General features: G+C 57.6%; 1 protein-coding gene across 1 annotated transcript; it reads right to left on the reverse strand.

Annotated features, from left to right (window-relative positions):
- Positions 1–16,191: 16,191 nt before the first annotated feature.
- Positions 16,192–20,720, reverse strand: LOC144987955 (uncharacterized). The gene is made up of 2 exons (XM_078937841.1): positions 18,542–20,720; positions 16,192–18,454 (listed from the first exon to the last, which is right to left on the reverse strand). Exons 1-2 carry the CDS (start codon positions 19,437–19,439, stop codon positions 17,676–17,678), a joined length of 1,677 nt encoding a protein of 558 aa, XP_078793967.1. The 5' UTR covers positions 19,440–20,720; the 3' UTR covers positions 16,192–17,675.
- Between the last annotated feature and the right edge of the window lie 1,135 nt (positions 20,721–21,855).

The raw sequence follows: 21,855 nt of genomic DNA on the forward strand, positions 1-21,855 counted from the left end.
TCTGTCGTGTAAGCGGCGGCAAGCCTGTAATAGCAGCTCAAGGCCCACTCCGAATTTAGCGTGAGCATCGAGTGGCCTAAGGTCTTCACGCGTTGAAAGGCTCTGACGAGTTTACCGTAGTACGACCGTTTCCTGGGGGCGAAACAGAAGCGAGACCACTTCACGGGGTCTTTGCAGGAGCCGGCATCTTCAGATCGGCGGCTCGACGGAGCCAAGGATGTCTCTAGGGCTACGGAAGGAGACGTGGAGCGCAAGGTGTGTTTGGATCCCGACGCGCTGGACGCCCCTCTCACGTGTTCGCTTCTTCGGACACGCTCCAGCTTGCCTCGAAAACCAGCTCTGCACGACCCGGAAGACGCTCTGGATTTCTCCCGAGGGGGAAGTCGGAGGACGGGTCGGCCCTCCGCCCGCTCGTCTGAGATCAGCCTAAAAGCCTCCTGTCTGAGGGCAAACATCTTGTCAGTCGAATGGTACTCGTCGAAAAACAGGTCTTCGGCTTGGAACCTGTAGAAGTCCGCAAGTAGGGCCACCCTCAGCATCGCCTCACGTCCTATCATTTTCAACAGCTCCTCACAATCGGGCGCACTCCCCTCTCCGAACAGACCGTCTGAGCCGACCAGCGTGGGGCGCAGAGTCGAATCCCAGAGGTGCGAGCACAGCGAGTAGGCTTCACCGTGCTCCGCGACCAGAGCTTTGGCTTTGCTCATCAGCATCCTGACCAGTTGAGCTTGTACGCTTGAGCCGTTCCGAGAGCCCTGTCTCTGCTTGTTATGGCAAACGGCGTAGTTGTTCAGACACTCGAGGTAAGCCTGGACGAGGGCTGCTTTTGCGTGGCAACCGGACCGCAGGACTCCGCCGTCGCTTACCCGTGCCCCGTCGAAGCCTTCGCGCCCGTGCTCCTCGGATCGCCCGCGGTTCTGCATGTCTACTGCCCTGACCTGTTCCCCGACAGGGTGTTGAGAGTGCACGCCGAACACCTCGGTCACTTCACAGGGCTGAAGAACGTGCCACGCGTGGACCCGCGTCAGGAACGAGCGCTCTTCTCCGGTCTGTGCGGACTGTTCGGCAGAGAGCGAGTCCTCGTCCTTTACCAGGAGGTCCTGAGCGTCGGACACGCCGGCAAGGAAACTCTGAGCCAGCAGGACAGCGGCGTTGCTGGAGAGCCAGGGAGCGATGGGAGTCCTTGGCCTGAAGTGTTTCTCAAGTTTCGCAAAGAAAACTTGCGTGAGGCCAGGTTGATCGCATCTCTGGCGCGGGAGCTGACGGGGTTGTTCGACCTGAAGGAACTCAGCGAGAACGCGGTCCCCCATGTCAAGGGGCAGGAGCCGCCTCACATGTTATTTCTGTTTCTCATCCAGCTCGCGGCTGTTTTTCTCAGTGCCTGCCTAGATGAAGCTAGTCTCGCCACGCTCATGAGCGTGGCTCTCGCCCCGTTCCTGGAGGGCAACTTCTGCGACCCCCTGTGCGCCGGCACACTGCTGAAGCCCATGTTCATCCCGTGGTTCGAAGCGTTTCCCAGGAAGGCTGACGGGGCCGAAGTGTCAGCGAACGCAGAGGCCAAGCTGAAGCACTACAGGCTGTTCACGGGCTACGAAATCGCAAAGGACGGAGCGGACGTCTCTTCCGTGCTGCAGGACGACCTCACGTGGACCGGCGGCAGCCTGCAGCTGCGCACTCTGGGCTACAAGATCGAGGAGAGCCTTAGCAAAACGCTCTGGTTCGTGGCCCCCCAGTTCGGAGACAGGCTGCGCATGACTCGCGACTCCTGCATCGGGAAGCTGGCCGGGTCCCCGGGCGAGCACGTCGACCTCATACGCTCCTGCCTGCTCTGCGACAACGTGATGGCCTACCTGCAGTGCGCGCTCTTCGGCACGATCCGCAACATGCTGCCCTGCCACGCCAACAGCGAGTTCTGCGAGACCGTGATGGCGGCCCTGAATGGCTCCATGAGGAGGTTCGCGGCCGAGGCTCGTCACCAGAGCAGAGAGCTGTTCTCTCGCCTGGAAGGGTGGAGCGGTCCCTGCACCGGTAACTGCCTGTACGCGTCTGGCGTTAGCTTTGCGGGTCAGTCCGAGGGCAGGAGCCTCTCCTTCGGCAAGATCTTCACCGGCCCAGAGGACAGGAAGCCTCCGGGAAAGTATAAGACGGCATTCGGAGACTTTTCTTGCGTCACGCTGGGCCTTTCGCTCAGGACAGGCTCGCTCGAGGCGCTCAGGGTCGCGCTGGAACCGGACGACGTGCCCAAAGCGGACTGTGGATTGATGCGCGGAGCCGGCAGCCGCATGGGAAAAATGCTCTCCACGGCCCAGGAACCCGTGTGCACGGAGAGGGTGGTGACCGAGACCGCTTTCTTCGCTCGCTATCACCACAGGTTCAACTCCGGAGAGTTCACCGAGGTGGGTTGCGTGAAAGCCATGAGCGAGCCCGGCTTCAACGAGCAGATACACAAGGACGCGCTGGACGATAAGAGCGCGTACCGCCTGTCCCTCGCCCACGGCGCGCTGCCGATGTGCGCGCTCACGCTTTCCCTGACCATGAGGCAGACCGTCGTGATGACTTTGGGGTTCTTCTGCACAGAGCTGGCACGCGGAGCCTACGCCGTGGCCAAACCCAACCACGCCACGCTGTGCTCCCGCTTGGTCTCCCTCTCCACCGTGGCCAAATTCAGGCACGCTAAAGACAGCGACCAAACGAACGTCTTCCAGGCGTTCTACGGTGACTGCCTGAAGTTGACGTGCGCCATGTTCAGTAAACCGAGTGAGCGTAGTCCGATAAATTATCACGATCTAGGAAGCATGGAGTGGCTGCGCCCCGACGACACCCGTCTCCCTTGCCACCTGCGCAAATCGCTTGCCATGATAGGAGGCACCAGGGCTCGAGTTAGAGACATAATGCGGCAGCACGGACTCTGCTACAACAGGGTTCTGTTCTACGACTGCCAGCGCCGGTTTCCGTTCTCCCACGCTTTCGCCAACGCGGACTGCATGATCCACGCACCGGTTACGATCTGCTCCGGCCTCAGGCTGTTTTCGAACGCCCAGAAGTCGTTCGGTTCGCTCAAGGCCAGCAGGTGGGGCCCCTACTACCGAGTGATGATCATGAGCAATGGGTGCTTGAACACGGCCCTGTACACGGGCCGCGGAAACTGGGCCTCTGACGGCATACCCTCTCAAAGCAGTGCCACCGGGGACGAAGTGTTGGAGAGGATCAAGCGAGAGGTGTCTCGCGTGTTGCCCAGGATCGACGTGGCCCGTATCAGGATGATGGCCCCGGAGATGACGGAGAAGGAGTTTTTAGCCCTGGTGTCCGCGGTGAAAGACTGCAACATCGAGGTCACCGGGCGAATGGACGGCGACTCCGAGCTCGAGCCGCGGCAGGAGGATGACTCGGTGGGAGAAGATGGAACGCCGCAGAAGCGCTCCCCGGATCGCTTCGTCGGCGTCGACGACTGCAAGAGAGGTCGCTGGGACACCTGCGAGATGAGTCGGGCGTCCGAGGACGAAGACTTTTTCTTTTTGGAGTGAGGCGGTGGGGGTTGTGTGGGCTGTGATAGACGGAGATGGAAACGAAATAAAATAAAAAAGAGACATTTTTGAACTTGGTATGTGGTTGAAAGCAAGCATGTGCAAATAAAAAAAGTTGTGAGAGAACAAACACAGAGGTGTCTGGTCTTTTTCTTGTCTCCAGCCTTCACGAGCGTACGAAATGAAGCATGTTCTGCCGGGACTGCTCTACCTCGGCAGCGACACCGAGCTCGAGCGGCGGCAAGAGGCCCCGTGCTGAGGTGAGGGCCGACGGCGAGAGGTGACTTAGACCTTTTTTTTTTTTTTTATGCTTGGAGAGTGACAGAGTGCGTACAAAGCATTGCGGTTGTGGTTCAAAGCAAACGCGTGCGAATAAAGTTGCAAGAGAACAAACGTCGAGAGTTGTTACATTGCTTTATTGTCTCAGTCTTCTGGAGTGTACGAAAGCGTGCCGCAGACCGCCCCGTCGACGAAGTCTTTAAGAGAGAGTTCTGGGAAGCCGGCGAGAAGGATCGCGGGGCAGAGGATGAAGACCCTATCCGTTTAGATCATTTTGAGTGAGTGGGGGGGGGCTGCGAAAGAAGATATAACACTTGTGTGCAGTTGGAAAGTGATTGAAAGCAAGCGTGCGAATAAAGTCACATGACAAACAAAGCCGTTTCCATTGTTTTATTGTTTCACTGCCTCGAGTCTTCACGAGTGTACGAAATGAAGTACGTTCAGGTGTAACAGCTCCACCGTGAGCATCAGCTGCCGGTAAGCGCAGCCCAGAGCGTGCAGATCCCGTCGCACGCAGAAACTGAATCGAGACTCCAGGCTCCCGATGGTGTTTCCCAAGCGGTCCTCCAGCGTTTTCCCTGCTGGCCTCGTTTTGCAACGGGTCTCCAGCCTGCGCAGGGCTTCCTCTGCCCTTCTGTAATCGTTCTCGCTGCAGTAAGTCAGCTGCAGCTCTCCGGGCTGCACACGCACGCTCACCAGAGGACTGAGCGTCCCGCAAACTGACACGAGCGCCTCCGAGTTTTCCGTCTGCTCGCAGGCCTCCGGACACGCGAGGTTGGTGAACTTGCACCTTAGGGTTTCTTCCCTGGCGTGTTGTCGATCGCGCGGGGCGCGGGGCTCCTCGAAGGAGCACAGCCCATATATGTTCATGAACTGGTACGAGGCCGAGGTCGTGCTTTGTCTCTCCACATGCTCGCGCACCATGTCTTTTATGTCAGATAGGGCTTTGGCCCTCAGTTCGCCGTAAAGCCTCCTGTACTCCTCGTCGATCACACTTTTGCCCTCGTCCGCTGGGTCCTCCTCTCTGGGCTTCTTTGCCGCCGGAGCCGCCTCGTTTGGCTCAACGTCGCGCTCCCAGTCCGGCAGCTCGCCGTAGCAAGCTTTGACGACGCTCGCCACGAAAAACAGGTCCGGGATGTCCGCGGGGTGGGATCGTCTCGACTCCGTGGACATAACTGACTACGTCGAGTTGATCCGATACCTGGTCGACGAACTCGGAGGCGCTTCGCTCGCCGACGGACCTTTAGTGGAATGTCTGATCAGACATCGGGAGCTGATATCCGGCCCCGACGTCTGGTCCCCTCGAGCTCGGGCCTACGTGAGCTACGACCCCAGTGTCCACGGGGCCTTCGGACGGCCGAGGTCCGGACCGCTCGGTTTTCTGCGTTTCCTGGGGAAGCTGCTGCCCGTTTACTGCAGGCTGTGCTTCCTCTGCGACTGTCACGATAGGGCTCGGGATGCCGCGCGGACGCTGCGCTCTAGGCTTGCGGGAGCCGCCGCTTCCACGGGCTCGCACCCTAGCCTGGCTTACGAGTCCAGGGCTTTGGATTACCTGATAGAAAACCTCTCCTCCGCTCCACCGCCAGAGTGGGACTACGTGCGCCGGTCCTCTGACGTTTCGGCCGAGGTGAAAATCGCGAGCGAGCTCCTCTGGTCCCACTTGGTGCTGGTCTACGCTGGCAACCGCAGGCTTTTGATCTTCAACGTGGAGCATTTTTTCTCGAGGCCGCTTACGCAAACGGCCCTTTACTCGAGCGAGCTGAGGGAGGCATTGTTTGTGCACGGCAAGCATGGACCCGTCGTCCAGCGCAAATGGCGCCGTCAGACGCCCACTTGGGAGGGACAGGACTGCCCCGTATCGCCACCGAACTCGCACCAACAGCGAGGACCGGGATCCGGCCGGGTGGACGAAAGGCTGCGAGAGACCCGGGTGTCTCGACTTTGCTGGCTCGCGGCGCTGTGGCTCCTTCACCAGCACCGCAGCCGTAGCGAACTCCGTTGGCTTTACAGGCCCGTACCGTGCCTACCCTAGCCCGGACGTGTTCGGGAGGGCCAGGGACTCCGGACCCCGGCGCCCTTCACCGCGAGAGACAGACGCCACGCTCAGGGCAGCCGGCAGCTGCGTGGTGGACCTGGATGGCTCTGTGCTCCTCCACGTGCTTCACGTGAACACAGTGGGCAACCAGAAGTTCAGCGCGGCGGTGTACTCCGACAGCCTCAGGCGATACGCCCTGTCGCAGTCCAACACGACGAAAACCAAGCTCATGAGCAGGCTCCGCTTCGTCTCGGACAAGAAGAAGCTTACCTCGCGACACGGCTACAAGAACACCCGCATCGAGTTTTCGGCCAACCCCAGCCGCAGCGCTAACTTCACGTCGAACGCGAAGCACGCGCTGCAGCCCTACTTTAGGGGACTGTTCGAGACCGTGTCCCTGGCCCAGGGCACCTGCGTGGTCTCTGCTAAGCCCTTTGAGGTGAACAACGAGAACTTCACGAGCTACTTGTACGGCGTGGCCAACCCCGCCAGCGTCGTGATCCGCATGAAAAACACCAAGAATGACTTTCACACTCCCTTCTTCTTTTCCTCGGTGAACGTGACGGGCGAGAAGAACAGGCACCAGCTTTTCTCCTCCATGTCCATCAATTCGCAGAAGGTGAAGAGCGCAGCCGAAGAACTCCCAGGGGCCCTGGCCTCCGTGGCCTCGCTCGTCGAGCTCCACGGCCACTTGAACAGGCTGTGCTGCGAGCTGGCGCACGAGCGCGGCGGCACTCTCACGAGCGTAGAGAAGATCTGCCTCGTGTACCTCACGGAGATGTATTTTTTGCGAGTCAGGGACCGAAACCACCCCACTCGCTGGTCCAACTACAGGAAGGCACTCAGGAGCGAGTTCGCGAGGCGCTACAGGAGCCGCCTGTCGCCTTTTCAGGACAGAGTCCTCTCCAACTACTATCAGAAGAATCCAGAGTTTGTCCACCTGGTCCCGTGGCTCCTGGACAACCAGAGTGCGCAGCACCGTGAGATGCTCCTGGCCCACGAAGCCTACCTGAGAGAGGAAGGGAAAGAGGCTGCTCGAGCGGAGCTGATAGCGACAGTGGTCTACCATTGCGAAAACAGCAGGACCCGCCGTCCCCCGGAGGGGTTCCCGGACCTTCGGGACGTGGACTTCTCGCGACTTGGCTACAGCGAACTTTCGCTGAGGCTCGCGCTGGACAGGTCCGCCAAGGCCAGCGACAAAATTTGCGCCAACCCAGGAGGCCGGACGAAATGCATCGCGACAATTTGAAGGGACGGGAAAAGGTAGAGCTCGGCTGAGCGACGAGACGTGGTGTCCGGTAGAGTCCCGTCGACTTCGAGCCACCCGCCATGTCGGCCGACCGTAGGAACCTCCCTCGAGCTTCCATCCTCAGGGTCTGGGAGATAGCAAACAGGCACTACGAGTCCACACTGAGCTCGGTCGAACGAGATGATTCCGCTCGTAGAGCCGAGGCTCGGGTAAGCTCGCTCGCAAAGGATCTCCGTGAGCGCACGAGAGCCTGCACGGAGAGGCTGAAACGCGTGGAAACATGTGTGAAGGAACTAAAGGCCCTCGAGTTCGGCCGAGTTCGCACCGAGCGGCCCGATGAGGCGCACTTCAACGAGGCGCTCGGCGGAGATTGGCACTTCGTCTACACGCGCCGAGGAAACGTGTTCGGATACATGAAGCTGATCCCGGAAACGCTCTCGCGGCTCCCCTCGGACGGGGACGACCTGAACCTCGGTGGCGGGCAGAGAGCCGAGTTCACGCTCCCGACAGAGGTGGCGGTGGAGGCCCGTCGCGCCCCGATGTGCTCGGGACTCAGCTCCCCTCATAGCCAGTGCGGGGGCGCCACAGGACGAGTGGAGTGCCCCCACTGTGGCGAGTCTCTGGATCCCTCGGAGTTCTGGAGGCACGCAGTGTCCGAGATCGCAGAGAGGGGAGCCAGGGTCCCTGCGCGCCGCCCCCCCATTCGTTCAGATGGTCCGCTACCGAGGTGGACCCTGGAAGAGGGCGAAGGTTGGGACGAGCCCATTTACAGACCCAGAGACCTGACAAGCACGTGCGAAATTGGCGAGAGCCTCTCCCGGCTGAACTTGAAACACTTTCTCTCGGACGATGAGTTCTCTAGGGCCCTGGACCGCGCTTTCGAGCTCTTGGCTCTGAGTTTGAGACCTTAACTGAGACCACAAAGAAGAATAGGAAGTGGTAGAAAACAAAAAAAAGAAAAACACAAAGAAAACGTTTGTGTGCACGCAGAAAGTGGTTGAAAGCAAACATCTGAATAAAAAATAAAAATAAAAAATAAAAGGTTTGAGAGAACAAACACAGTGTTGTTTCATTGTTTTATTGCGTCACGTTTTCACAAGCATACACAATGAAGTATGTTCAGGTGTTACGGATCCACTGTGACCATGAGGGCTTTGAGCCGCTCAAGGCCGGTTGATGTTCACGAAGTGGGTGCTCAACGGGTGCTGGTGATCTTAGGGGTGCCACCGGAGATGTGTTGTGAGCGTTGGAGGGGAGAGACGAAGTTTGCGAAACGATTTGGCGATTTTCGAAGAAAGAAGGATTTTTCTGTTGGGAGAACTCAGAGTAGGGCAAGGAGCTGTGAAAGAACAAAAACACAGTTGTATGTACACGGATAGTGGTTGAAAGCATGTGTGAATGAAAAGTAACGAGAGAACAAAGCAGAAAAAAAAGGCTTTTTTTCTTTGTTTCTTTTAGAATTCATGCAGGCAGAAAGTGGTTGAAGGCAAACGCTTTCGAATAAAACTGTATGAACAACAGACTGTTTTTACTGTCTCAAATCTCTGCGAAATGTTGGAACGGTGCAACCGAAAGCGCTGATTCTGACCTGCTTATTTACAAGCCCAGTGACCTGTTGAGCACCTGCGAAATCAACGAGAGCCACTTCCATGTTCTCATACTCCTACAAGCCGAGCGCCGTCTTGGCCTCTGCTCCTCTCGGAGCCCATCTCTGCGCTGCAACGCCCACAGTCAGTGGCGTGGCGAGGCCGGCTGAGAAAGATCTCCGCTCGGAGAACGAGGAGCTCGACGGTACGGCTGTCGGGCCTTCTCGAGAGGCCTCTGGGATCTACGAAATCCTCTCGAGTGATGAAGTGGTCACGCTCGACTGCCTGATCGGGGTGGTGCGATCTCAGCAGGGCTGCGCATTCGTGCAGTACACGCCGACGGAAAAACACAAGCTCTGCGCCGGGCGGAAGAGCGCCCCGGTCGAACAGATCAACGGGTTCCTTGGGTCGTTGAGGGACCGCGGTGTGCCAGTGGAAATCTGCTTGATTGCGCTCGGCCCGCTGGAGCCAGGCCGCCGGAAAACCCTTTGGATAAGGGTAGCGCTGGAGGAAGTGCAAGAACTCAGCCTGGAAGCCCTGTGGATGCTCAAGGGCGAAGCGCGGCTTAACGCGGAGAGGACCAGCCTCATCTTGTGGCTGGGGTCGAGCGCGCTCGGTTCCAGCTCCCTGAGCCCAACGGCTGAACGTCCCCTGTGCCCCGCATCTGAAAGGCACGCAGAACGTCTCGCTGCTCTCGCCGAAGAGGGTCTCCTGAGTCCCTCTGAGAGAGAAGACTGCTCGGGTCGAGAAGCCACCTGCCTCTCGGCGCGACGAGACGGGTCGGGGTCCGAACGGTCCTTTCTAAAGCGCGTGAGGGTCACAACGGGAGAGGTCGGCGACTCCCCGACACCCGGACTACCCGAGAACCCAAGAGACGCCCAGTCACGCAGGATATCGAAAAGACAAATACGACAGCGGGTGCCGTTCGCCGGGTTAGGTTTCGTTGGAAAAAGGATCAAAGCTACAAAGGCAGCCAAGAAGAAGACCGATGCAGAGACGACATTTGCTCGATTCGGATGCGAGAGCTCTGCGATCTCCACTGGGGAGATTTCATCACCACCTCAGCCTCCCGCTCATCGTCAGGATCCGGTTCCTGATCGCAGCACCAAGGCCCCAACGCGTGAAGTGCAGGATCAGGGCCAAAGAGGGTTCGGGGCTTTGTTCCTCTCGTCCCAACGAGTAGAAACGCAGACCCAGGCGCCTGACGGAGAGTCTCTGCCGCGCTCTGCTCCCAGCTTTCGAGAGCCCCGAGAGACCAGTCTGCCGCCTTCGGCGGAGAGAGTCCGGGTCATGTCATCGTGTCAACGCCCCGGGCCCACGGCGGTTTCGGCAACAGCCGGAGTTTCTCGGGGCTGCGCGCTGATGTAGGACGCGGACAGGTCACGCGGGGCAACCGGGGCTCGCTCTTCCGCCATGACCTCCCCGCAGCTTTTCACGTCCGAGGGCCTGAGGCCGAGTTTGTTCGCCAACAGCAGGCCGTAGGCAGGCGGGTGCAGGGAATCCTTCGTGAGCATGATATCGCTCACGGAGAGGGACCCGTCCGGCTTTCTCCCGGACAGGCTGTCGGCGAAAGTGGCCCCGGATGTGTTGAGGAGAGCAACCAGGGCGCTGTGGAAGATGTGCACGGGGGATCCGGACTCCAGTTCTCTCACGCTGTCCCTGTGGTTGTACTGTATGGTGTTGTGTCTCCTGCTGAAGTGGCTGAATCCCGACAAGGCGCTACGCCAAAAATTGGTCCAAATGCTCAGAGTTTCCTCCAGGTGAGCAACGCTGACAGAGGACGGGTAGCTGCACACCAGCCTCACGTCTGAGCCGAGCTCGGTCACGGGATCCCTGCTTCCTTCGGCCCCGTCCTCCGGCTCGGCGAGTTGACGTTCCAGACGCCTGGACACGTTCTCCGCCATCCTGAGCAGCCCGGGATCTTGGCACTCGGACCTGAGCTTTTCCAGAGCCGCGCGAGGACGAGAGGTGACCTCGGCCAGAAATCCGCGCACCAGCAGGACCTCTTTGCCTTCGGATATCATGGAGGCCATCATCTTGCTGAGGCTATGCGACACGCTGGCGGACTTGTGCTTGGACACTGAGGCACACGCGCCCGACCGCAGCAAGGACTCGGGCAGCTCGGCGTCGTTCAACAGTCCCAGCATGTCAGTCTGTTGGTTGCAGGCTAGGGCTCTCGACAGGTTGTCCAGCAAAGGTCTGTCTGTCGCGTTGCCTACAACCGAGAGGCCCGCGTCCTGCTGCTCAGCCCTCGAGGAGAGCACCACGTCAGCCACACGCGCCAGCGACGACCGATCGGCCCCAGCGCTGGTGTATACGTGCCTCGCCGCGGCATCATTCAGACCCCTGGTTATCCTGGCGAAAAGCGTCCTCCAGTTCTTGACGGTGTTGTGAGCCCTCTCCGCCAAGGACGAAAAGGAAGGACCCAAAGTCGACCAGCTGCTGTCCCACACAGAAACTTGTCTGTAGAGGACCCCATCTACCGCCGCGGTGACGAGAGCGGTGCGCTTGTCGTAGAAGGCCAAGCACGAGGAGGTGCTGCACTCAGGCACCACCGGGCACCGTCCGTGTTCGAATGTCTTCATTACACCCCACAGAGTCACCACGGACATTTTCAGCTCTGTCTCCTTCACGGGGTTCTGAACAAAAGCCTCGCGCTCTCCCTTCACCCAGTCCGCGACCATCTTACACACCACGGCCGCTGGTGCGCAGGGCACAGAGGCCGTCATCAGCAACCTCGCGGTCTCTGCCAGACTGTCCAAGGGAACTTCGAGCACGCGAGGAAGCGCCTCATCGTGAGCATCCTTCTCCTGGACCGCTTCGGCCGCGGCCTCCGGAGGGCTGAGGCCGTCTGACGACACTACAAACAGGCGTCCAGCGCGACGGGTCGGGGCCGCTTCGGCATCTTTCCTGCAGCGCTTTCGAGGGCGCCCGTCCTGCCCGCCGGAGCCCGAAACCATGTTGATCACGGCAGCCTTGCCAGACAGGCCGAGGCCAAGGGATCGGATTTTGTTCCACGGCAGGAAAAGGCAAGGCACGAAGCCCGCAAGCACCGTCCAGCGGATCATGTTCCTAAGGGTGCTTTTGATGTGCCCGCAGCAAGAGCGGTTGGCCACGTAGTGCCCCACGAGATAACGGACCAGACACGCTGCGCTCTCGCTGTTGCTGCCCAGCACGTTGCACAGCAGCAACTCCACCGACAAGGCTGGGCTGAAAGTGTTCACGATCTCCTCTATCACCACGGCCAGCTGCGGATCCTCACTCACAAAAGCCCAAGACGCCACATCCCTGTGTAGCGGCAACAGGTCGTAGCACCGCTCGTAGCAGTCCCAGCTCGCCTCTTTGCAGCGGGGATTACGGTTGCGCGCACGGTGAGCGCAACGGCCGTTCCTGAACTCATCCAGAACCCTCGCATCGCCTCTGTCCGCTAAGGCCCACTCGGCCAAAGCCGCCTCGCGGACGTAGACGGGTTCTTTGTCTGCCTTTAGCGACATGGTTCTGTTTGACTCGCCTCTCGGACAGTAACCGGGGGGTTAATGAGAATCCGCTCCTGCCCCGTCTTCGACACCGCTCGTTGGCCATGTTCTGCGTACTGTTCAAGGCGCTCTGCTGCCTTTGCGGCAACAGGCAGGCGCTGTGCGGCTCGAATGGGGAGAGCGGGTATCGTTACGAGGTCGTCGGGGACAGCAGCGACGAAGAGGGTGAGGATGAGGCGGACAAAGCTGACTGTCGCCTGAGGGACTTCGCACTGACGCGCAAGCGAGCGATCCGCCTGGCCAGGTTGAAACTGAAAGCTATCAGCTCTGCCTCAGACGCGTGCGTTGCAGAGAGGCTATTAGAACGCCACGGCCGAAACGATTCGAGCTTACTTACCTATGACGGCAGGTGTCGGGAAGAAATGATCATGGCTCTGAGCAGGCTTCCCCCGTACGCGCACGGGACCCAGAACGAGAGTCCATATAGAAAATCGACTGCCTCGCGGGACAAAAGCGGACGCGACAAAGCAATCGTGTGAGCGGACCCGTCCCTGTGCTTAGGATCAAGAAGGGGGGGGGGGGGGGGGACTGAAGAAAAGGAAGAAACAAGAAGGAAAAGTCATCATGAGCGTGGTCAAGACAGACCCCAGAGTTTACTCGCTCAGATCTCTGGAGGCAGCCAAACAACTGGTCAAAGCGCCGCGCTTCCTGGCCGACTCGACCGGAGCATTCGCTGAGCTCGTGGCGGAGAACGTAGTCAAGGCATCGGCGGCCAACTCTTCGGTGTCGGCAGAAGCGGTGGTGATGATACTGCAGGCCCACATGGGAGTGTCTCTCTTCAAGCAGCAGAAGGACACAAGCCGTTTGCTGGCGGGCCTGGTGTACAAGATGCTGATCCCGGACACGTCCGTGCCCACGGGCACACGGTTCATGCGGCGCTACAGGATCACGGATCAGCGAGAGGCCCAGAGAGGTACCTACGACACGGTGGGAAACGGGGTTCGGACCAGAGAGTACAGCCAGGTGTTTCAGCACACGTCCAAAGTGGTGACCATGCAGTTTGGATTTCTGCTGGGCATCACGGTGCCCTCTGTGGCGGAGGAGCTGATACGGAGGGAGCTGGAGCAGGCCAGGACTTCGTGGGAGCTCACCAAGACCATAGAGGTCCTGGAGTACTGTGCGGCTCAGCCCACGCTGACAGACAGGATCTGCCAAAAGCTCGTCTCCCTGTCGAGAGCGGAGAAGCTGGACTCAGTGCTGACGATGGCCGAGCTCATGTGCGGCACGGTGAACGCGCACCCTGACTCCTTCGTTTGCGTGGTGGAGAACGCTCGCAGGGTTCTGTGTAGCGACAGGCCCGAGGTCCTTGTCATGGGAGACACGCTCTTCAGGGTGATGTCCCAAGACTATAGCACCGTCAGGACACGCATCACCTGCGAAAACATGAAGCTGGCGCCAGAGTTCTGCGTCTACACCGCCGCCGACGAGAAGTCACGCGGCGACGGGCTCTACGAGTTCACCATGGAGTTCGTCAACAGACGCAAGCTGGGTGACGGGGAGCTGGCTTTCACGGACGATTCCAGCTTCAGGGACCAGGTCCTGGAGATGCCCGTGAACCACATTCTCATCGGTGGCGGGCGTTCTGTCAGCATTCCCATCGCTCTGGTGGACGGTGTGCAGATGGAGCACGGATGCGCCAGGGAAACTTCGACGGAGCACAAAGCTTTCAGCAACACGCAGGGTTTCAAGTGGGAGTACTTCACGGTGGGCTGCACGGCTCCGGCGCTTGGCCAGATCTTGCCGTCCAAAGTGCTCTCCGCCGCCGACTCAGAAGAGGTCGGCTACAAGCAGCTGGCCCAGCGGTCGCCCTCAGTCTCGTACCTGCATCAGTACGACGGCGCCGTGGTCGGGGTGACGCTCAGGGAGCTGCACCGTCTCGGCAGTCCTCAAGCTCTCTTCGGCAAGGAGCGCCGGGACAAGCTGCAGGGTGACTTGAACGCGTTCATGAGGAACGGACCCAGAGGGATCACCGTGGAAAGCATGGCGCAGTTGGCGCACAGCGACGACTGGTACCATAAGATCAAGAACCCCGCGTCGCTGTTGGAGTTTGACGTTCGCAACATGGTGGTGCCCGAAGCTCCAGACGGCGGAGCGTCAACATTGGCCACCGTCGACCCAGCGCGCTGGGTCGTGAGGCCCAGGGTGGCCCTGTTCAATTCCTCTGCGATGAACTGCCTCTCCAACGAGATCGCGCAGATCGGAAGCGAGCTCCTGGCTCGCTTCGGAGACAGCGAACACGCCAAGACCGTCAGCATCAACCTCAACTTTCTCAACAAAGCACTTAATTACCGCGGGGGTACGGATAGCATGCTAGAGATGAGAGACAGGATTCTATCGAACACGCCAGTCGAAGTGTTCAACAACTCGGGGTGGACGGGTGGCCGCATGTTCTGGTCCTGGATTGCGGATCCCGTGTGTGCGGTTCACATGCGCCGCATGCTAGGGGAAAGAGAGCGCACCCAGGCGGCTGAGTTCACCGCAAAGGAACGAGAGGTGCTGTTACAGCTAGAGGGATTGATAATCGGAGTGCTGGCGCTGTTTAAAAATGTGGTGGGGGACAGGGCCAATTCCATCGTAGCCTGCATGCCCTGCTTCGTTGAACGAACACGGATATCCCGTGAGTTTCACCTTAGACGACATGGACTACTGCAACCTGATGTATTGGATCATCCTTCCCGGCCTGGGGGCTCGCGTGTTTCGCAAAATGATTGTCGTTGACAGCGACCCCGACTGGGTGCGTGACCCGCTGAGGTATAGGGCTGGGGAGCTGGACCTCTCTCGCGAGCTGGGCCTGGACGGCGACCGAGCCCTGACTGTCGCGCGGCTGACCGGGTCATGCTCGTTCTCCAAGGTGGCGCCCGAAACTGAAGCCAAAGACATCAGCGAACTTTTCGAGCCCACGGCCTCTCGCCACGCCGAATGCAAGGATCCGGGGTTCCACCGCAACTCCGTGGTCACGTACATGTGGTCGATAAGACTCAGGAAGATCTCCGGCATCGGAAACGACCTGGCTAAAATACTGCTCGGCATGCACTACAGCACCCTGTTGACTCACAACGTGGTCAGGGACCACTACGATACCGTCTACTACTCCGGCTTGTCCTATCTGTTGTTCAGAGGAGTGAGGTTCACGGGGTGCGGAGTGTCCGTGATGCAGCAAAAGTCTGCTCTGTACGCGCTGGGGACGCAGGTGCTGTGCAACCCGACGGCAAACAACACTCATCAGGTGTGCACCGTCAATCAGTACTGCGAGTCGGTGGTCATCCCAGACACCCTGGAGTCGCCCGGACTGTACATCCCCAACCTGTACATGAAGGACGTGCGAGGGGGAGACGTGCACCTGGAGGGCCGCGGAGGGCCGTACGAAATGGTGATTGCGGACGCCTTCAACGGCTTCTGCCCCGAGTCTGACAGCGCGTGCGGCTACCGCCGGCCGTACATCTTTACCACCGGGCGGTCCCAGAGCCTGCAGGGCCTGACGGGCGAGGTGCCGTTGGATCCCCTCATGCGCTCCGAGGCCTACACATGCATGCCCACTCTGCTCAGGCCCTTCAGCTCTGCGCTGAGGCCACGAGGCAGACGCAGAGGTGACGGCGAAGAGGAGAGCAACCACAGCATCTTCTGCGAAGCACTGCACGCGGCGGAGTTCGAAAAGAGCGTGCTGAATCACGTGGGGGACCTCTTCAAGGACACCACGGAGAGAGCGAACGGGAACAAGCGGGCCACCGACATCATGCAGCCCTCTCTCGGGGTGGCTTTCTGTGGTACTTACAGCATCGGGACGACCTCGGACAGGAGGCTCATGATAGCCTGCGACCCGACGGGTCGCGAGCCCCTGGTCGACAGGCTCGCGCCCAGAATCAGTGGCACAGGCTTGTTTGCTTGCAACCCCATGCAGACAACCGCTCGATTGATAGCTCCCATATTTAGCAGGATATTCGAGAGCCCCAACCATGGGCGCAGACTGCACGTGTGAGGGAGTTGAAGGGGGGAAATGAAATACGAGCGACACGTGCATGAGAAAGGAAGGAGAAGAAGTAGCCGGGAGGAAGGATGCCTCGACCGAGAGGAACCAGCTTTACGCGCAAGGTGGCCCGAGGACTTTGGGCCTTTGTGGAATTCGTGCTTTTGTGCGGGGTCAATTTCTTCGTCACCCTCTTCATGCACCCCGTTGACCGCGAACGTGCTGTCGCGTTGATCAGGAAAAGGGAGGAGGCCGAAGTGGACGCCGCCATCAACACAGTGGCTAGGTCCATTACGGGTCTGGACGTGAACATAGAAATGATCAAGGGGATCATCGGTTCCGAGTCTTGCGACAGGGCATTGTCCGCCGAGTACGTGAATGAGCTGCGCTCGGCCGAGACTCAGAGGGACCAGCTGCGCTACATGCTGATGGCGCTCAGGGGCAGGATCGACGCGGTCAGGCTGGTGGGCGCGGTGGACACTCTGTCAGACAGTGTGGGGCTTCAACTCAATGCTTCGGCCAAGATAAACAGGACGGTGCTCGCGTTGAACCTCCACAGAGATCTCGATGACAAGAGGGAACCGGTGTCTCAACTCACAGTAGAAGACGCCAGCAGGGCGTACGAAGATGGCCAGCTTACTCAGAGGCACCCTCACGGGCTCGTGTGACTGCCGTTAAACTGGGTAGCCCCGCTTTGGTTTTCTGATGGGGAATGCACATCAATTCATCGCGGAAGGAAGAAAGGCTCGGATTGTTGAGTTGTTTGGTTTCTTTTTTATTTTTTTATTCTTTGTCTTACTGGCCTTTGTATAAAAGTGTGCATCTCCTTCTCTGTGCTGCCTTTTTGTGTTCTGTTTGTATTGTTTTTTAATGCAACAGCGTTTTTGACTGTCTGTTTGTGTCTTTTTTTTTAATTATTATTCTTTGTCTTACTGGCCTTTGTATAAAAGTGTGCATCTCCTTCGCTGTGCTGCCTTTTTGTGTTCTGTTTGTATTGTTTTTTAATTCAACTGCGTTTTTTTGACTGTCTGTTTGTGTCGATCTGAATAAAATATATTCTGAAAACACAACTGCTTGACTCGTTTCCATATTCTGTTTGGCCAATAAAATTAGAGAGAGGAGCTGTAAAAATACAGGAGGCCTACTTTAATCAACAGCAAAATGAATTTATTCAAAGTACAAAATGAAAATACATCTTACATTTCAAGAGGGTACAGTTCATGTGATTGGATTGCAGGCTATGAAAAGAAAAATGCATGAGGTAGAAAGACAACCACGCAAGCCTTGGCTGTTTCAATGACAGTCGCAAGGAATTAAATCTGCTTGTCGAAAGAAAATTTTAGATAACTGTGGTAAAGAAAACAAATTGTAAAAGAGTAAAGCGAAGCACTTCGAAGACATTTCATATGCAGTCATATGACACACACCTTTTCTGTTTCTACAAATATACAATATAAAAAAAAAAGATGATGAAATGATGTGAACATTGTGAGCAAAAATGTTCATATGTAGACATTTCTGTCACCTTCGTAGCAAATGGGTCGGGTCACCGTATTTCCAGTCTCAGAGTTACGGTGGCAGTTGCTGAACTCCTCTGCCACGTTCATGTAAAGCGTTTGGGATTCGCAGCAAGACAGCGGTCGGTAGTCGAACAGAGCGGCCGCAGCTGCATTTTTAGCTGAAAACACATCTGCGTCCAAGGCGAAGGGTCGTACCCTCTTGTGAACGTAGCTGGGATCAGCTTTCTCCATTCCGCTTCGGAGGGCAAGCTCAGCGATGGTTTGAACGATGGTGGGTCCCTCCAGCGGCTGGCAGTCCAAGACCGTGTGGATTTCCCTTTCCAAGCCCTCGCCGCCTTCCCTGGAGTGGTACTGCACGGTGAACCACGTGCGCAGGAGGAAAATCATCCTCTTGAACTCGACCTCGGACACCGTCCCCCTCAAAGAACTGTCGATCAGTGGCAGGACTCTCATGCTCCCACCCTGGTACACTTTGGTGGTGCACCACGCTGCCAAGATGATCTGTTCCTTCAGCACGAAACAGCACCAGTGAAAGTAATGCACGCCCATGTCCACGTCGAACAGCCGCGGCAGGTGCACGTCGGGCCTGATGGCCGCCTGGGTGCTCTCCGGGCACCATTTCCCCACAAGCACGCGGTCCCAAAACCCCGGGATGTGTGGCATGCAAACGTATCTGTAGGCATCATACTCAGGCAAGAGCTTATTTTCCCAGTAGGCGAAAGACATGTCGTTTGCTGGATTCTTTATCAGGGTCTGGAACGCTGCGTAAAAAGGAGAGAAAACGGAGAAACTAAAGTCAGACTCCTGAAGCTGTGCAAGGTCCAGGTGCGAGAGGGTGTGCGACTTACCTCGCTTAAGTTCCTCTTTACTGGGCGACCCTTCGGCCAACATCCTTTCGACACATTCCTCAGTTTCGATCCCCGTCATGAAGCGGTCGCGACCTTCTCGCTCGAGATCCCAAACTCCTACGGCCTCCATCCCCGGCATGTCAGCCAGCGCGTTCGCCGTGGCATTCACCGTTCCGTGTTCGGAGATGACCCAGTGCTTTCGGCAGCCTCCCTGCGCTCTGAAGCACAGCGTGCACAGGACGCATCCGCAGAGGCACTGCATGGGTCGATTGAGTTGCAGGAGATACCCGCGGCACACTGGCGCGCGGTTGAAGACCCGGCTGCAAGATTGACAAGTGACGAAACCTTCGAGCGTGGACAGAGGGACGCTGGGAATCCCGTCCCACTGGCACGGTCTCACGCTGTCTTTCGGGCTTCCGCGCACAAGTTCCCCGTCTTGGCGCATCCTGGACCTCTGTTGGTTTGACTCGACGATCAGACAGGCTTGCTCTCTCTCGACCCCCGCAGACTCGCTATGGAGCACAGCGCCAAGCTCATGCTTCTGTGGCTCTACGTCCGGCTGGGAGCTCAGGATTCCATCCCCTACGTCGTCGACAGCGTCAATGGCATCGATGGTTTTGATGGCGTTGAGAACACCAAGAGCGCCGTTAGGCATCCCGGGTGGCGGTAAGCAAAGCCCCTCCATGTTCACAAACCCTTGGGGCAGTTCAGAGCTGGGAAACTGAAACGGCTCTGCCGAAGACGAAGCGAGCGGAGGAGGAACCTGGAAACCCTTTAGGGATTCCGGTGGGTGCGTCAAGATGTCGTCAGGGTACGTGACCAAGTTGATGTCGTCGTATGCTTTCGTCTGGCTCCTCTGAGAAAGCACGGCATCGTGCTCTTCCTCCAGCCTCAGCATCTTCTCCACGTACTCCGCGTCACCAACTGCCGTGGTGAAATAACTCGAGGAGATCCTGGAAAATTGACACAAACTTCAACTTGTGAATATCACCCTTAGACCTAGCGTGGAGCCAGGATCGATTGGAATACGTACGTCTCGCCGCCTATGCTGTGAATGGCGGCGCGTAGCTCGTCCTCCGTCTTGCTCGCAACCTGGATGACTTCCCCTGACGACTGGACCTCGATCTCCTCTGGGCGAAGGGAGCGTGCGCTCTCCGTGTCGCAACTTTTCTCCGTCACCTCCAACGCTTCCAACGGGCTCGTTGGGGATGCCGCAGGTGGCTCAGGGTGGCGGAGGTGGCCTGCTTTCCCCTCGGGTTGGTGTTCAATGCCTCTAGTTCCCGGCTCATACACGACCACGTCGCGAAACGCTTCATTTCTAGCACCCAGGCAGAGAGGTTTGCCGCGGGCATCTTCTGCCTCGTCTTCAGTTTCCTCCAGGGAGGCAGCCTCATTCTCTACGGCCCCCTGACTCTTTTCCTCCTCGTCCTCGTCCGAGACGCTGACGTAGAACGGGCTGCACTCGCTCTTTCTGGCCTCGCCCTGGTCTTTGCGAATCTCGCCAATCTCAGATTCGCCCTCACTGGAATCGCTTTCGCTGGAGCTGTCTTCCTTTGTCAAGCTAGACTCCGATCTCCAAGACCTAGCCGCGGTTCCTCGCGCCCTGAAACGGCCTCCATGTGCGGACGTCGATTGCCAGCTTCTGGCGTGAGGAACAGCCCAGCGAACCCCCTTTCTCGTTCCATTGTGAACCTCACCGGCATCCGCATCAAAGTCTGACTGTTCTTCCATGGTAGGTGTCTCTGGCTCGGCCCTCCTTTTCGCAGGCCATGTCTCGGATTTAATCCTGCGAGGGCTAAGGCTAGGGTCCCGCCTGCGTTTGATCTTCTCACTCTGGTGATGTTTGTTACTGCCTCTGTTTCGTTCACAACCCTCGGCAGGGCTTAACCCTCTTCGGCTGGGCGCGTGCTCAGAGTTTCGCTCCTTTCCAACCTGCGCCCTGCCTGTCGGGTAGAGAGGAGGTTGGCTGACGATAGGGACGCGTCTGAGGACGCGTTTGCATCCGCTTCCTCGAGTCCCATCGTGAATTCCGTCCCTCCGGCCTTGACCAGCAATGTTGCCCTCGGCCCACTCGGACATCTGGTCGAGCCGGTTTTGCTTCCTCCTTATTCTCTCATTTTCGTACCTTCTCCTTTGCTGCAGGTTGCGCAGGGGAGAAGGCATGATGTATCTGCCTTGGCCTCCGCATATCCATCTCTGCTCAGGCTGGGTCATCCTCTGCATCTCTTTGTTCTTACACTCCGCCGACGTCTCTTTCCTCGTGCTCCGACCTTTGTTAAAACAGAGAGGCGAGTTCCATCCAGATGCTGAGGGGTGAATCTCTCGAGTGTTCCTGTATGAGCGAACACTGGTGTCTGCGGTCCATCCTCTGTGATCAAGCTTGGCAGAACCTACATGGCTCCTCCTTGACTGTCTCAGAGTATCAGCCACTGAAGAATTTTTCACTCCGCTCATTGTTGCGCTTTTCGTATCACCATCACTGAGCCTCACCTTCCCTTAGAGTGTAGGACCTCCACTCACAGCTTACAACGAGAAGTGTCTGGGTCAGACGAGAAGTCTCTGGGTCCGATGGGAGTTGTCAGAGTCAGACATATGTTCACAGGGCGTGACCAATGCAAACAGACTGCCACTCGCCTCCTCCGCCCCTGCTTCAAAACGGCCGACTGTAGCTTTTAGAATCCGGCCGATGCTCACAGAAACTGTCTGCTACACTCTGTCACTGTTCCACCTCCCGAGCCTCCATGCAATGCTCAAAGAGGCAGACTGTGATGAAAGGAGGGGAGGGAAAAAGGAAGCTCGTAGGTTGATTAGGGGAAAGAAGTTATGGAGGTGCAGGGGGTAAAGCATAGAGGTGGAGGGTTGGGAGGAGCGATGGAAGCCCATGCTGTGTGCATAGAAACAATAAGTCAGAGGAGATGGAACCTTTGTCCATAATGTTAATTTAGATGAGTGCAACTGCTTGTGAACACAGAGGTTTTTTTTTTTTTTTTTTTTTAAAAATGTATTTCTTTTCTTAAAGTTGTAGCTCATCAACCTCTCCCTTTCCCATCCCAGAGATCAGGGCAAATGAAGCAAGGCGCACAATACCGTAAACATGTGAACGGGGTACTTAAAGGTTTGATGGTTTATTTTCTGACAAAGAAGGAGGAAAAGTGTATTTTCACTGAGACGAAGTGCAAGCTCTGTTTTATGGGTGTCAAGGAAATAAAATAAAAAATGCTTCGAAGCAATTGGAAACAATTTGTGAACTGTTTTATTTCGCAGCGTTCATTACAGACGGGACCAAGCATTTTAAAGAATGTCAGAAACAAATT

The sequence above is a fragment of the Oryzias latipes genome, chromosome 19 (genome assembly GCF_053564925.1).
Source record: "Oryzias latipes strain Hd-rR chromosome 19, Olatipes_Hd-rR_3.1".
Taxonomy (NCBI): Eukaryota; Metazoa; Chordata; class Actinopteri; order Beloniformes; family Adrianichthyidae; genus Oryzias; species Oryzias latipes.

What these genes read in the sequence shown, in the direction of transcription:
- LOC144987955 (XM_078937841.1), bottom strand. Translation starts at nt 19,439, where the DNA reads ATGCTGAGGCTGGAGGAAGAGCACGATGCCGTGCTTTCTCAGAGGAGC. An exon ending in TAAAGAGGAACTTAAGCGAG is followed by an intron (nt 18,455 to 18,541) that starts GTAAGTCGCACA and finishes CTTTTTACGCAG; the next exon opens with CGTTCCAGACCCTGATAAAG.